The following is a 15452-nucleotide window of genomic DNA, read 5'->3' on the forward strand; positions in this document are numbered from 1 at the left end:
ATTCCCAGCCCGGCCCGCCCCGCGCAGACGCATCTCACCCCCCACCCCGCCCCACCCCGCGCAGACACAGCCCCCTCCCTCCCGCCCCATGCAGACGCAGCCCCCCACCGCCCCGCGCAGACGCAGCCCCCCCCGCCTCGCGCAGACGCGGCCCACCCTGCCCAGACGCGGCCCCCCTCCCTCCTGCCCTGCACAGACACGGCCCGCCCCTCGCAGACGCAGCCCCCCCCCTCACCCCACACAGACGCACCCCCCTCCATCCCACCCCGCACAGACGCGGCCCCCCCCCCACTCCCTCCCCGCAAGACGCGCCCCCCACCACCCCGCGCAGACGTGGATCCCCCCCCCCGCCCTACACAGACACGCCCCCACCCCCCGTCCCGCCCCGCGCAGACGCAGCCCCCCTCCCTCCGTCCCGCCCCGCACAAACACAGCCCGCTCCCTCGGGTGAGCAGCACTCCTGCATCGCCGCATTTCTCTACGGATCAACAGGTTGTGAGGCAGCTCCAGAAATGTTTTGCATAATTCAGCTGCCGAATAAGCTCATTTCAAACAAACCACTTCACAACAGCTGAAAAACAGCCCTGTATAATAACATTCCCTGCCCTCCTGCTTCACAAAAACTATTTACTTCAGTTTTTTTTTTTAAAAGTTACGTCAAGCCTGAAGCATATGGTACAAGTTACTGGAATCCCTTTACAGAGACAGCCACACCAAACATGACACAGCTCCCACCTTAGTGCCACCTTCCAGCAACTACTCAACATTAGAGGTGGCACAGGGGTTAGCACTGCCACCGCACAGTGCCAGGGACCCAGGTTCAATTCAGGCCTTGGCTCACTGTCTTGTGTGGAGTCTGCACATTCTCCCCATGTCTGCATGGGTTTCCTCCCAAGATGTGCAGGTTAGGGGGATTGGCCATGCTAAATTTCCCCTTGGTGTCCAAAGATGTGCAGGTTAGGAGGACTGTCTGTGTTAAATTGCCCTTAACATCCAGGGATGTGCCAGTCGGGGGTGGGGTTAGCCGTGGGATAGGGCAGGGTGGGGAGTCTGTGTAACATACTTTGTTGGTGCTGACTCAAAGAGCAAAGAAAATTACAGCACAGGAATAGGCCCTTCGGCCCCTCCAAGCCTGCAGTGACCATCAAGCTCCCAGAATATTTGTTCCCATCAAGCAACGCTGCCTTTACCCAGTGCGTCTCGCACAACTTCAATGGAATCTGCTCTCGCTTCCCCAAACTAGACTATAAACACCAAGGGCAGTGGTGTCTGTTGGCCCTTAGCTCCCTCAGAGGTCAAGAAATGGCCAGCTCCGCTCAGAAAGGTTCTAAAACTCACGTACTCTCTCACTTACTTTGATAATAATTTGGGCAAACCCAGTGTCCTTACTGGAGGAAAGATGGAGCAGACTGTTCCAGAAGTTCTGAGAGAAGCAGATTTTAGTGAGCTGAAGGAAATCAGCACTAGCGGGAAAAATTATTTTTGGAGGGGATCAGAAGGCAGATAAATCTCCAGGTTCTGATCACCTTAAACTTAAGCGGTCCTGGAAATAGTAGATCCATGACTCGATGGGCCAAATGGCCTCCTTCTGCACTGTAGGGATCCTATGATTCCAGCAGTGGGAATTGAGCCGGGCTCCCCAGAGCAAGCTGGCATTCTTGAAAGGGCGATAAGGAGTCTCACAACACCAGGCTAAAGTCCAACAGGTTTGTTTGGTAGCACAAGCTTTCGGAGCGTTGCTCCTTCTTCAGCTTAATGAAGAGTGAACTCCTCACTGACCTGATGAAGGAGCAGCGCTCCAAAAGCTTGTGCTACCAAATAAACCTGTTGGGACTTTAACCTGGCTTTGTGAGACTTCTTACTGTGTCCACCCCAGTCCAACGCCGGCATCTCCACATCATTCTTGAAAGGCGCAGTAGTATTATGGTGTCCAAGGGTTGTGAGGGTTAACAGGAGACTGGGGAAACAGGAGAGGCCACAATATGATGAAACAGCATCAGACGGGATGGTAGACAGTAGTCTTGAGTCTAAATGAAGATGGTACCTAGTCAGGACTGTAGCCCATAAACATGAATATTGCTCGCTATGTGTTATTAAACAGTTATCGTTCACAATAGCTCATTGCTTTCCTGAACTGAGAGATTTAAACTGAAGCCGATTTTCTTTCTCTTGACTTACTCTAAGGTGTTGTTTTTCCTGTTTTTGGCTGGTCGTCACACTTCATGGTGCTGCCTTGAATCTGGGCAGCAGCATTTTGGTGTCTGGACTTTCCTCACCCTTTTGTGATCTGGCTAGGTCCCTCGAGTCTGCTTTTGATTGGGTTTTACAGCAGAGTTATTGTTGAAGAATTAAAGCCCCTAGACCTCTCCGAGAGACGGTGTGATACCCTACAACATGGTGGGTGCGGGTAAAGGATCTCCAGGTCCTTAGGAATAAAAAAACTGGAGAAACTGCAGTCCGGCCTGAGAGAAGTGAACCTAATTTGAAGGTCTTGGGTGTGAACTTGGCTAACACACAAGAAGCTCCAGTCTGGACACGGGGTTGAGGGGCTGAAGCGTTGACAACAATCCACTGTGCAGCCCGAGGGAACGCCCCGGAGCATGCAGTGGTCCGCTGCAAGACCTGACCAAAAGCAGAGTCAAAGGACCTAGCCAAATCACAAAAGGGTGAGCAAACTCCAAAAACAAAAAAGGCTGCTGCCCAAATCACAACACAAAGTGCGGCGACCAGGCAAAAAAAAAAGGGGAAAATAACATCTCAAAGAAAGAGGAATAGAAATTGGCTTCAATTTAACTCTCCAAACTAGCAAAAGCGACCGGCTGGCCAAATCGATTTGTTCAAAAGATTTTCCGGAGAATCACTGAAGATTAAAACTGGTTTGTCACATTGACACGGGGCTGCCAAACCCTGAACAGCTTGGGAAGAGATGAAACAATTTGCGCAGCGCCATTTAAAAGAAAATGAAAGTCATTCTCTCCTGTGCTGAAAGTAACCACGCATGGTAAAACCGCCAGACCAATTGAGGCAGATGGAACAGCCAAACTAGGTACAAAATTGGGCTTTATGAGGAAAGGAACCAGAGGCTGAAGAAGTGAATGCATTATTATATTCAGTAGGTTCAATAGCCAATGACATAATCACCAGACAGAGCCTGGGAGGGACTGCTGTCAGTGCAGGCTTGATGGGCTGAATGGCCTCCTTCTGTACTGCACGGCTTCTATAATTTCATGAACTCAGCAAGGCCCTTTAGACAGAAAAGTCCAAATCCATAACCTCTACCATCTAGAAGGGCAAGGGCGGCAGATCCCTGGGCACGCCACCCCCTGCAAGTCCCCCTCCGCACCACTCACCATCCTGACTTGTAAACACATCACACACTACTATTGCTGGGTCAAAAATCCTGGACGTCCCTCCCCAACCATACCATGGATGTAGCTACTGTGCTTTAAGAAGCGGCTTCAACATCTTCAGGGGTGTGCAATAGATGCCAGCCTCGCCCAGACCCTGGCTACACATCACAGGAATCGGTGATCACATCACCCAAACACAGGCCTCTTTACAGGCCGCACTCACCACGACACCACAGTACTGACACCGGACACTCTGATGTGACTAAAAGCACAGATTAAACAAGGTGAAGACTAAATACGCCACCTTCCCAGCAGAAAGAAAAACAGTAAAAACCCACGCAGCGTGTCATCTGGGAGCCAAAATCAGTGACGAGAAAACTGTTCAGACTTAAACAGCATCCGAAAGACAATTCTCTGTAACAAGGGCACGGTGGCACAGTGGTTAGCACGGCCACCTCAGTGCCAGGGACCTGGCTTCAATTCCGGCCTCGGGTCCCTCGCTATGTGCAGAGTCTGCACGTTCTCCCCGTGTCTGCGTGGGTTTCCTCCCACACTCCAAAGATGTGCGGGTTGGGTTGGCCGGCCGTGCTAAATTGTCTCAGTGCCCGTGGGATTAGCTGGGTAAATGAGGGCTATGGGGACAGGGTCAGGGTGGGATTGTGGTTGGTGCAGACTTGATGGGCCAAATGGCCTCCTCCTGCTGTGTAGGGATTCTATGATTCTGTGAAGCGCATCTTCATTCAGCACCAGTCTCCTGCTCCTAGCAACCATGTGTGCTATGTTTATGACTATTTGCACATCTGCAGACAGCAAGCGCACCTTTATGTCACCAAAGTTTCACAGTTGTCCAGATGTTGGGTACATTGTGGTACTCCAATACAGTATGGAGGGCCGTCAGCTACAGATAGGGTTGGATAGCGGGGTGAAGCCAAGGGGAGCAAGCTGGAACAGGTTCCATCCATCTGCTTAAGGGTCAAAGTTTTTTTAAAGTTTATTTATCAGCGTCGCAAGTAGGCTTACATTAACACTGCAATGAAGTTACTGTGAAAATCCCCCAGTCACCTGTTCGGGTTCAGTGAGGGAGAATTCAGCACGGCCAATGCACACTAACCAGCACGTCTTTCAGACCAGGAGGAAACCCACGCAGACATGGGGAGAACGTGCAGACTCCGCACAGACAGTGACCCAAGCCAGGAATTGAACCCGGGTCCCTGGCGCTGCGAGGCAGCAGTGCCAACCGCTGCGTCACCCAAGACGTTTTGGGAATGTGGGAAAAATTCGTGCCCACAAGTGGTGAGGGGAGGGGTTGGGGCTGAACATTCAGTGCTGTCTAGCCGTTCCCAGGCAACTGGAAGCAATACGGTGGCACAGTGGGTTAGCACTGCTGCCTTACGGTGCCAGGGACCCGGGTTCGATTCCCGGCTTGGGTCACTGTCTGTGTGGAGTCTGCACATTCTCCCCGTGTCTGCGCGGGTTTCCTCCGGGTGCTCCAGTTTCCTCCCGCAGTCCGAAAGACGTGCTGGTTAGGGTGCGTTGGCCATGCCAAATTCTCCCTCAGTGTAACCCGAACAGGAGTGTGGCGACTAGGGGATTTTCACAGTAACTTCATTGCAGTGTTAATGTGAGCCTACTTGTGACACTAATAAAAAAAACTTTACTTTAAAAAAAAACTCCCTGAACCCAGAGGAAAGGTGCGACATGTGGAAAGCAGTGAAACCTTGCTAAGACATCTCCAATGGCTTTGCCCCCCAGTAACACGGGATTGTGTAGTGTGATGACAGCAGCCATTACAGTGAGGACTGCACAATGTAACGCTCTGTTATGGCACAGTTCAACATGACTCAACCAGTTCCTCCAGGTCCACCAGGATTAATTGCTTTAAATGGACTCTTCAGAGAACAGTTAATGGTTAGAACTGTAGCACTGCTCATAAATCTCCAACTATCAGAAAGAATTTAGTCACTCCTGACCACCCCCACCTTGAATTTGATACCGGACAAGCAGGAGGGAGGTGTGGGCTGGGGCATGGAAGAACCGAAACCCAGATAACCCTGCGAGTGACGGGTAAAACACAGGAGGAGGCCATTCGGCCCCGCTCCGCCATTCTTTACAATCATGACTGATTATCGAATGCCCAGTGGTCAGCACTGCTGCCTCACCGCGCCAGGGACCCGGGTCCGCATTCCAGGCTCGGGTCACTGTCTGTGCAGTGTCTGCACATTCTCCCCGTGTCTGCGTGGGTTTCCTCCCACACACTCCAAGATGAGCAGGTTAGGGGGACTGGCCGTGCTAAATCACCCCTCAGTGTGCGTCAGGGGGATTAGCTGGGTAAACACGTGGGGTAATAGGGATAGAGCCTGAGTGAGATGCTCTGCTGGAGAGTGGGTGCAGAATCGATGGGCCAAATGGCCTCTTTCTGCACTGCAGGGATTCTGCATCGCCTGAGTCAGAATGGACAGGACTCCCTCAGGAAGCCATGAATCCCGCACAGACGGCCTGTGTAGGGATTTGTATCTGATGAGTGAGAATCCCCTACTCTCCCCTCTCCCCCTATTGCCATTAGGGTAAGGGAGCACTCAACCAAGGAATGGAAAACCAGCTGAGTTACTGATTCTCTGACCCCACCCCGCACTGCCCAGGGGGGCGGGCGCCGAGGGAGCGCCGCACTGCCCAGGGGAGCGGGCGCCGAGGGAGCGCCGCACTGCCCAGGGGGGCGGGCGCCGAGGGAGCGCCGCACTGCCCAGGGGGGCGGGCGCCGAGGGAGCGCCGCACTGCCCAGGGGGGCGGGCGCCGAGGGAGCGCCGCACTGCCCAGGGGTGCTGAATTTGGGATAAGACATTGAACTGAGGCTCCAGCTGCCTGCTTGGGTAGATCTAAAAGACAACTTGGCAGCACCTCTCTTGCATTCCAGTCAACAGTTACCCAGTATTATGATAACAAGCAGCTCAGTGGCAACCACTGAAGCAATGAGTCTAGTCACTATCACATTGCTGTGGGAGCTTGCTGTGCACATACTGACTGCACATATCATGGTGGCACAGTGGTTAACATTGCTGCCTCACAGCATCAGGGATCCGGGTTCAATTCCCAGCTTGGGTCACTGTCTGTGTGGAGTCTGCACATTCTCCCCGTGTCTGCATGGGTTTCCTCTGGGTGCTCCAGTTTCCTCCCACAGTCCAAAGATGTGCAGGTTAGGTGGACTGGCCGTGCTAAATTGCCCCTTAGTGCCCAAAGATGTGTGGGGTTAGGTAGATAGTCCATATTAAATTTTCCTTTAGTATCCAAAGATGTGCAGGTTGGGGGGATTAACAGGGTTAATATGTGGGATGAAAAGCTGGGTCGGTGAAAAATCGACAGGCTGAATGGCCTCTTGCTGCACTGTGGGCATTCTAGGATACTCTGACCACCCCTCAAAAAGCAAACCGCTGGCTGCGAGGGGCTCCGAGACATCCAGCACGCTTGGAAACAGCTGCATCAGGTCAGGTTCTCTCTCAGGTCTGAAGGACAGCCCCGAATGGACACAGATGGCAGGCGAGAAATGGCACAAAGAGCAGGGAAAACAAAATACGGGACGCAGCTTCAGAGGAAGAGAAGAACTTGGATCCAGATACCCAGCAAGTAAAGTTTCGCTGATAGATAGAGAACCCCCCTAATGACCTCTCCTCTTCCAGAGAGTATCTCACACACACCACCCTCGCTTCCCAAAAACCTCTGCCCCTTTCCCATCTTTGCTGTTTTGGTACCAAGTGAGTGATTTATTGAATTAAATGAAACTGTTCCCATTATTTACAACCGTCTGTCCCACTGCCTCTCCCAAACAGTAAAAAAAAACGGCAGCAAATTGGACCACTCGCTTTGGAAATAATTGACTGATGCACCACTCTACGCTCACACACACTCATTCGCTCGCTGGGGTCACTAATACTTTCCTGTTACAGCCATACCCCTCTGCCAGGGGATGTCAGACTGCGGAGGTGCAGAGATTAGTCTCTGAAACACCAGGTCTGGGGAGTTGGTCACTCAGGAGGTACCCCCCCCCAAACTGGCAGAGGGACACCTACACCGGTCAAAATAGGAAAAGAGAGAGAGAGAGAGAGAGAGAGAGAGAGAGAGAGAAGGGGAGAAAGAGAGAGAGAGAGAGAGAAGGGGAGAAAGAGAGAGAGAGAGAGAGAAGGGGAGAAAGAGAGAGAGAGAGAGAGAAGGGGAGAAAGAGAGAGAGAGAGAGAGAAGGGGAGAAAGAGAGAGAGAGAGAGAGAGAGAAGGGGAGAAAGAGAGAGAGAGAGAGAGAGAGAAGGGGAGAAAGAGAGAGAGAGAGAGAGAAGGGGAGAAAGAGAGAGAGAGAGAGAGAAGGGGAGAAAGAGAGAGAGAGAGAGAGAAGGGGAGAAAGAGAGAGAGAGAGAGAGAAGGGGAGAAAGAGAGAGAGAGAGAGAGAAGGGGAGAAAGAGAGAGAGAGAGAGAGAAGGGGAGAAAGAGAGAGACAGGGAAGGGGAGAAAGAGAGAGACAGGGAAGGGGAGAAAGAGAGAGACAGGGAAGGGGAGAAAGAGAGAGACAGGGAAGGGGAGAAAGAGAGAGACAGGGAAGGGGAGAAAGAGAGAGACAGGGAAGGGGAGAAAGAGCGAGACAGGGAAGGGGAGAAAGAGCGAGACAGGGAAGGGGAGAAAGAGCGAGACAGAGAAGGGGAGAAAGAGCGAGACAGAGAAGGGGAGAAAGAGCGAGACAGAGAAGGGGAGAAAGAGCGAGACAGAGAAGGGGAGAAAGAGCGAGACAGAGAAGGGGAGAAAGAGCGAGACAGAGAAGGGGAGAAAGAGCGAGACAGAGAAGGGGAGAAAGAGCGAGACAGAGAAGGGGAGAAAGAGCGAGACAGAGAAGGGGAGAAAGAGCGAGACAGAGAAGGGGAGAAAGAGCGAGACAGAGAAGGGGAGAAAGAGCGAGACAGAGAAGGGGAGAAAGAGCGAGACAGAGAAGGGGAGAAAGAGAGAGACAGAGAAGGGGAGAAAGAGAGACAGAGAAGGGGAGAAAGAGAGAGACAGAGAAGGGGAGAAAGAGAGAGACAGAGAAGGGGAGAAAGAGAGAGACAGAGAAGGGGAGAAAGAGAGAGACAGAGAAGGGGAGAAAGAGAGAGACAGAGAAGGGGAGAAAGAGAGAGACAGAGAAGGGGAGAAAGAGAGAGACAGAGAAGGGGAGAAAGAGCGAGACAGAGAAGGGGAGAAAGAGCGAGACAGAGAAGGGGAGAAAGAGCGAGACAGAGAAGGGGAGAAAGAGCGAGACAGAGAAGGGGAGAAAGAGCGAGACAGAGAAGGGGAGAAAGAGCGAGACAGAGAAGGGGAGAAAGAGCGAGACAGAGAAGGGGAGAAAGAGCGAGACAGAGAAGGGGAGAAAGAGCGAGACAGAGAAGGGGAGAAAGAGCGAGACAGAGAAGGGGAGAAAGAGCGAGACAGAGAAGGGGAGAAAGAGCGAGACAGAGAAGGGGAGAAAGAGCGAGACAGAGAAGGGGAGAAAGAGCGAGACAGAGAAGGGGAGAAAGAGCGAGACAGAGAAGGGGAGAAAGAGCGAGACAGAGAAGGGGAGAAAGAGCGAGACAGAGAAGGGGAGAAAGAGCGAGACAGAGAAGGGGAGAAAGAGCGAGACAGAGAAGGGGAGAAAGAGAGAGACAGAGAAGGGGAGAAAGAGAGAGACAGAGAAGGGGAGAAAGAGAGAGACAGAGAAGGGGAGAAAGAGAGAGACAGAGAAGGGGAGAAAGAGAGAGACAGAGAAGGGGAGAAAGAGAGAGACAGAGAAGGGGAGAAAGAGAGAGACAGAGAAGGGGAGAAAGAGAGAGACAGAGAAGGGGAGAAAGAGAGAGACAGAGAAGGGGAGAAAGAGAGAGACAGAGAAGGGGAGAAAGAGAGAGACAGAGAAGGGGAGAAAGAGAGAGACAGAGAAGGGGAGAAAGAGAGAGACAGAGAAGGGGAGAAAGAGAGAGACAGAGAAGGGGAGAAAGAGAGAGACAGAGAAGGGGAGAAAGAGAGAGACAGAGAAGGGGAGAAAGAGAGAGACAGAGAAGGGGAGAAAGAGAGAGACAGAGAAGGGGAGAAAGAGAGAGACAGAGAAGGGGAGAAAGAGAGAGACAGAGAAGGGGAGAAAGAGAGAGACAGAGAAGGGGAGAAAGAGAGAGACAGAGAAGGGGAGAAAGAGAGAGACAGAGAAGGGGAGAAAGAGAGAGACAGAGAAGGGGAGAAAGAGAGAGAGACAGAGAAGGGGAGAAAGAGAGAGAGACAGAGAAGGGGAGAAAGAGAGAGAGAGAAGGGGAGAAAGAGAGGGAGGGACAAGATGGAAGACAGGGAGCTGAAGAGGAATAGTACCACACAAACAAAAACAAACAAGGAAATCTCCAAGGCAAAGCTACTGATATACACCAGAAAATGGACGCTAGGATTAACAACGAAGATCAGTGCACTAACACGGGAGAAAATTAAATCTGTCTCAGCAACACAAAGATGGACTGGGAAACAAATCAAATAAAATTCAAACAAAGTGGGAAAGAGAAATCAATCACAGGTCAGATTCATAAGGGAAACACAACTCATTTCCTTCTCCACTATGTACTCGAGGAACGGCATGTTTTGTCTGTATAGCACGCAAGAAACACTACTTTTCACTGGAAACTCCTTCATGTGACAATAAATCAAAACAAAATGCAGCAGGTTAAAGAACTAAAACAGGAAAGACAAAGGAAGAATGAAAATTAAAGAAAAGCTGGAAAAATAAAACAAAAGTGAAAAATAAGATACTAAAATTCTACATTAAAGGACACCGAATAACAAAGAAAAAGGGTGATTAAACTGCAGCCTCTACAGATAGGAGAGCGAGACAAACCAAACAGGAGAAGGGAAAATTAAAGATCAAATGTAAACACTTGAAACTGAAGCTTTGTTCACAATTCGAACAGGAAAGATAAAAGGAACAGGAAGGCAGATTTAAATTCAAACACAAACCAGTAACAAACGTATTAGCTCAGAATTTAACTAAAAACGCTGTGTGGGGGGTGGTGGGGAAACTTTTGTTTAAATAAAACACGAAGCCCCCTCCCCGCCAACCTGGAAAACTTGTGGAAAAATAGATACAATCCCAGTCAACAAGAAGTAAAACAAACCCCCTCTCCCCAGAAAAGTAGCAATCAGGGAAAAAACAGAGGGAGAGACACAAACAATGGCAAGTTCCAGTCAAGAGACCGGCAGAACAAGACAACAATCAGAAAGATAAAGGGAAAGGGGAAACGTAGAAAGGAAACAGCAGAAACAAGAAAACAAAAGGGGAAAAAAAACCTGTTCAGCAGCAAGCTAAACTGATAAAAGGCAATAAATTCAGAGAATAAACCATACTGAATACAAGACAACTGTAAACATAAACTCATTGTCACAGGAACCAACAGCAGAAAAAGACAAGCAGATTAAAAGCAACAGATAAAAGAAATTAAGAAATAAACAGAAGAGATGTAAATAAGCATTCCTGGTTTGGCGGGGTGTGGGGGGGAATTTAAACATAAACACAGGGGGTTGGTGGGGAGGTGAAGGTGGCATTTTGGTAGGTAGGTACACAGCCTGGGAGAGAACATCCCCCTCATGGGGGAGAGGAGGAGGAGGAGGAGGAGGGGGGGGGGGGATCAGATTGCAAACTGGGATCCTCCAACTGCCCACCCCCCTCCCTCCACACACACACACACAAAACAAAAGCAACCACAAAATGTGTCCTGTGATCATTCTCAGGGTTACAGCGATATGTTTTTCTTAAATGACTCTTGCTCACATTCTTTCTACCCCTTGCTACTAGCTTCCCACTCCCCCCGGCAACCCCTCAAAAAAAAAGGTGGGGGGGGGAAAGAAACAGGTGGGCTACACACTACACCCACAATCGCTCCAAGACCCAGACCCCCCAGAACATTGAGTTCAACAAACGCATCCGATGGTCACGAAACTCAAACATCACGTTGAACTTTGGACCGACTGGGTTTTTTAAAAAAAAATTAAGACGCGAGATCATTCCTTTGTTTCAAATAAAAGGAAATTGCACAACAAAACTTTTTTTGTTTGCCACATTTCGCGGGATCACTGAAAAAGTAATAACGTAGACAAAAATACACCTGAAAGTAAATTAATTAAAATAAAACAAGGATACAGATCACAGCAATTACTCGCTAATCATCAGGTAATATTAATGGATAACTTATTCATTTGAGAATAACTTAGCTTCCAAAGTTAGACGAAAGATGTAGGCGAAAAGTTTTAAAGATGGCATTGTTTTATGGAAACATTTATCAATAATTATTAGGAAGTCTGAAGGCGTAGATTTTCTGAGAGAGAGAAAAGAGAAGAGAACACAAAACAAAGTCTTGAGAAAAAATTCTACTTACTTTCCGCATCCGTGTGTCCCAGAGTGAGAGAGGTACAGACAACGAGCAAACCCCAGAACAAGGTCACAGTCTTTGTTCTACATTTGCTTCCCATTCGGGGGGTACAAGGAATCATCCTGGCTGACCTCTCCGTCAAAAACAACGCCGCGACAAAACAACAAATAAAATAAATAAATCTAACCAAACCCCCCCTCCCTCCCACCCCCCCCCCAAACCACCCCCTTAACTTTCTAACCAGAGAGAGAGAGAGAGGGGGGGTGAGACAAAAACAGATGGGAGCAGAGCGGAAAATTTCAAGGAAACATTTGTGCGGAATTTGTGATTTGGGGGGGGGGGGGGGGGGGGTGGTAGGGGGGAACAGGGATTGAGGGGAAAAATAAGGATAGGGGGCTAGGGGGAAAACAGGGATTGAGGGGAAAAATAAGGATAGGGGGCTAGGGGGAAACAGGGATTTGGGGAAACAGGGATTTGGGGGGTAGGGGGAAACAGGGATTTGGGGAAAACAGGGATTTGGGGGTGGGGAGGGGGGCTTTTAAATTCTCCGTTCAAGGAGGAGTCAAGGGAAGGGGGGAATAGGGGAAGTTAACTGTTGCAGATTAAAGATGTTTTCTTCCTCTCTTTGGTTACACTGTCTCCCTCTTTTGCTTCCTTCTCCCCTTTTTGGTTTCAACCTTCTCTGTGTTTCATTGTAAAGACTAGGGAACACCAAGATTCCCCATCCTCTGGTTCCATCCTTCCTTTAAGGGGAGAGAAAAAAAACACAGAAACAACAGAGAAAAATAAATGTATCCTTTTTGTTTAAGAGGAAAAGAAACCTGGATAAATTTTTGGTGGTGATTTTTTTTTCCCCTCTCTGTCTCACATCCAGTTCACAGCAACATCTTCTCTTCTCTCCCCAGTTATTTGCTGCTGGGTTCTCTCCCCCCTCCTCTGTAATTTTTTTTGGGGGGGGGGATTTGGTTTGAATCCTCCCCCCTTGTTGTTTGTTTGGGAGAGCAGGAGGAGGGGGAGGGAGGGAAGGAGAAGCGTGGCGCCTCTCAGGGCTTTTCCAGGAGGGGGAAAGAGGAGGAAGGGAAGGGAAGGGAAAGGGGGGGGGGTTTGTTGTCTGCTGGATCGCCCCCCTCCCGGGAAGATGTGCCCCTGTCCCTGGGGCAGTGCTAGCCTGGCTCCGGGAGGAGGTTGAAGGCTGGTGGTGGTGCGGGGGGGGGAGGTTTCCGAGGCTGTGTGGCTCTGTCTGAGGCTCGGTGCTGCCGCTCCGCCGCCGCCGCCGCTGTCTCAGTGACTCAGCCCCGCTGGTAAACAGGCTGACTCACACAGCAGCCCCGGCAACCCGACCTGGACTCGGAGCCGGACTGACTGAGACTGCCTGCCTGCACTGGGGGACTAGCCCAGACTGGGGGGGTGGGGGGTGGGCTGGGGGACTGAACTGGACTGGGAAACTAGCTTGGAGTGGAGGACTAGCCTGGATTGGGTGGACAAGCTCGGAATGGGGGCACTAGCCTTACAGAAAGACAGACAGAGATCACACACAAATACAGACAGAGATCAGACAGAAATACAGACAGATCACACAGAAATACAGACAGATCACACAGAGATCAGACAGAAATACAGACAGAGATCACACAGAAATACAGACAGATCACACAGAAATGCAGACAGAGATCACACAGAAATACAGACAGGGATCACACAGAAATATAGGCAGATCACACAGAAATACAGACAGATCGCACAGAAATGCAGACAGAGATCACACAGAAATACAGATAGAGATCAGACAGAAATACAGACAGAGATCACACAGAAATACAGACAGATCACACAGAAATACAGACAGAGATCACACAGAAATACAGACAGGGATCACACAGAAATGCAGACAGAGATCACACAGAAATACAGATAGAGATCAGACAGAAATACAGACAGAGATCACACAGAAATACAGACAGATCACACAGAAATGCAGACAGAGATCACACAGAAATACAGACAGGGATCACACAGAAATATAGGCAGATCACACAGAAACACAGACAGAGATCACACAGAAATACAGACAGATCGCACAGAAATACAGGCAGGGATCACACAGAAATACAGGCAGGGATCACACAGAAATACAGGCAGAGATCATACAGAAATACAGGCAGGGATCACACAGAAATACAGACGGAGATCACAGAGAAATACAGACGGAGATCATACAGAAATACAGGCAGGGATTACACAGAAATACAGACAGAGATCACACAGAAATACAGACAGAGATCACACAGAAATACAAACAGGGATCACACAGATATACAGACAGGGATCACACAGAAATACAGACAGATCACACAGAAATACAAACAGAGATCACACAGAAATACAGACAGAGATCACACAGAAATACAAACAGGGATCACACAGATATACAGACAGGGATCACACAGAAATACAGACAGATCACACAGAAATACAGACAGATCACACAGAAATACAGTCAGGGATCACAGAAATACAGACAGAGATCACACAGAAATACAGACAGGGATCACACAGAAATACAGACAGAGATCAGACAGAAATACAGACAGGGATCACACACAAATACAGACAGAGATCAGACAGAAATACAGACAGATCAGACAGAAATACAGACAGATCACACAGAAATACAGACAGGGATCACACACAAATACAGGCAGAGATCAGACAGAAATACAGACGGATCACATAGAAATACAGACAGGGATCACACACAAATACAAACAGAGATCAGACAGAAATACAGACAGAGATCACACAGAAATACAGAAGGGATCACACAGAAATACAGACAGAGATCACACAGAAATACAGACAGAGATCAGACACAAATAGAGACAGAGATCAGACAGAAATACAAACAGATCACACAGAAATACAGAAGGGATCACACAGAAATACAGACAGAGATCACACAGAAATACAGACAGAGATCAGACACAAATAGAGACAGAGATCAGACAGAAATACAGACAGATCACACAGAGATACAGACGGATCACATAGAAATACAGACAGGGATCACACACAAATACAAACAGAGATCAGACAGAAATACAGACAGGGATCACACAGAAATACAGACAGGGATCAGACAGAAATACAGACAGAGATCACACAGAAATACTGACTGGTATCACACAGAAATTGGTAAAGGACTTGTGTCTTCTTGACGTTGAGACTGATTTCTCTGCGAAGGTGTGAAGCATGACTTGGGGATTCTCTTCTGAGCAAGTAGAGATGGTGATGCTGTCCACATACTGAAGTCCCACGTGCAATGTCAGTGTCCTTTTCTTCTTAGTTTTCAACCTGTTGAAGTTGAAATGCTTTCCGTCCACCCTGTAGACAATGTCCACTCCACTGGGAAGCTTGTTCTTGACAAACTGATTATTTCAGAGACTGGGAGAAGGCGGCTAGTAAGGATTCAGGTGATGATCTTCCTGGTAAAAACAAACACGGGACATGGTGGACAGAGTACCCTTCGTCCTCCAGTACTTCCCCGAAGTGGAGAAGCTACGACATCTCCTCCAGAGCCTTCCACAGGTCATTGATGAAGACAAACATCTCACCAGGGCCATCCCCACACCCCCACTTCTTGCCTTCAAACAAGCGCACAACCTCAAACAGACCATTGTCCGCAGCAAACTACCCAGCCTTCAGGAGAACAGTAACCAAG

The 15452-nt window shown here is 49.4% G+C and overlaps 1 protein-coding gene across 1 annotated transcript in view; it reads right to left on the reverse strand.

Moving 5' to 3' along the window:
• Positions 1-11916, reverse strand: part of igf1ra (insulin-like growth factor 1a receptor) — a 185485-nt gene extending 173569 nt beyond the window's left edge. Inside the window, exon 1 of the mRNA XM_080216101.1 lies at positions 11741-11916. Within this exon, the coding sequence (XP_080072227.1) occupies positions 11741-11855 (115 nt within the window). The 5' untranslated portion in view covers positions 11856-11916. The remainder of the gene's footprint in view (positions 1-11740) is intronic.
• Positions 11917-15452: the final 3536 nt, after the last annotated feature.

The sequence above is a fragment of the Carcharhinus amblyrhynchos genome, chromosome 32, assembly GCF_965287045.1.
Source record: "Carcharhinus amblyrhynchos chromosome 32, sCarAmb.v2.hapA, whole genome shotgun sequence".
In the NCBI taxonomy this organism is placed as follows: Eukaryota; Metazoa; Chordata; class Chondrichthyes; order Carcharhiniformes; family Carcharhinidae; genus Carcharhinus; species Carcharhinus amblyrhynchos.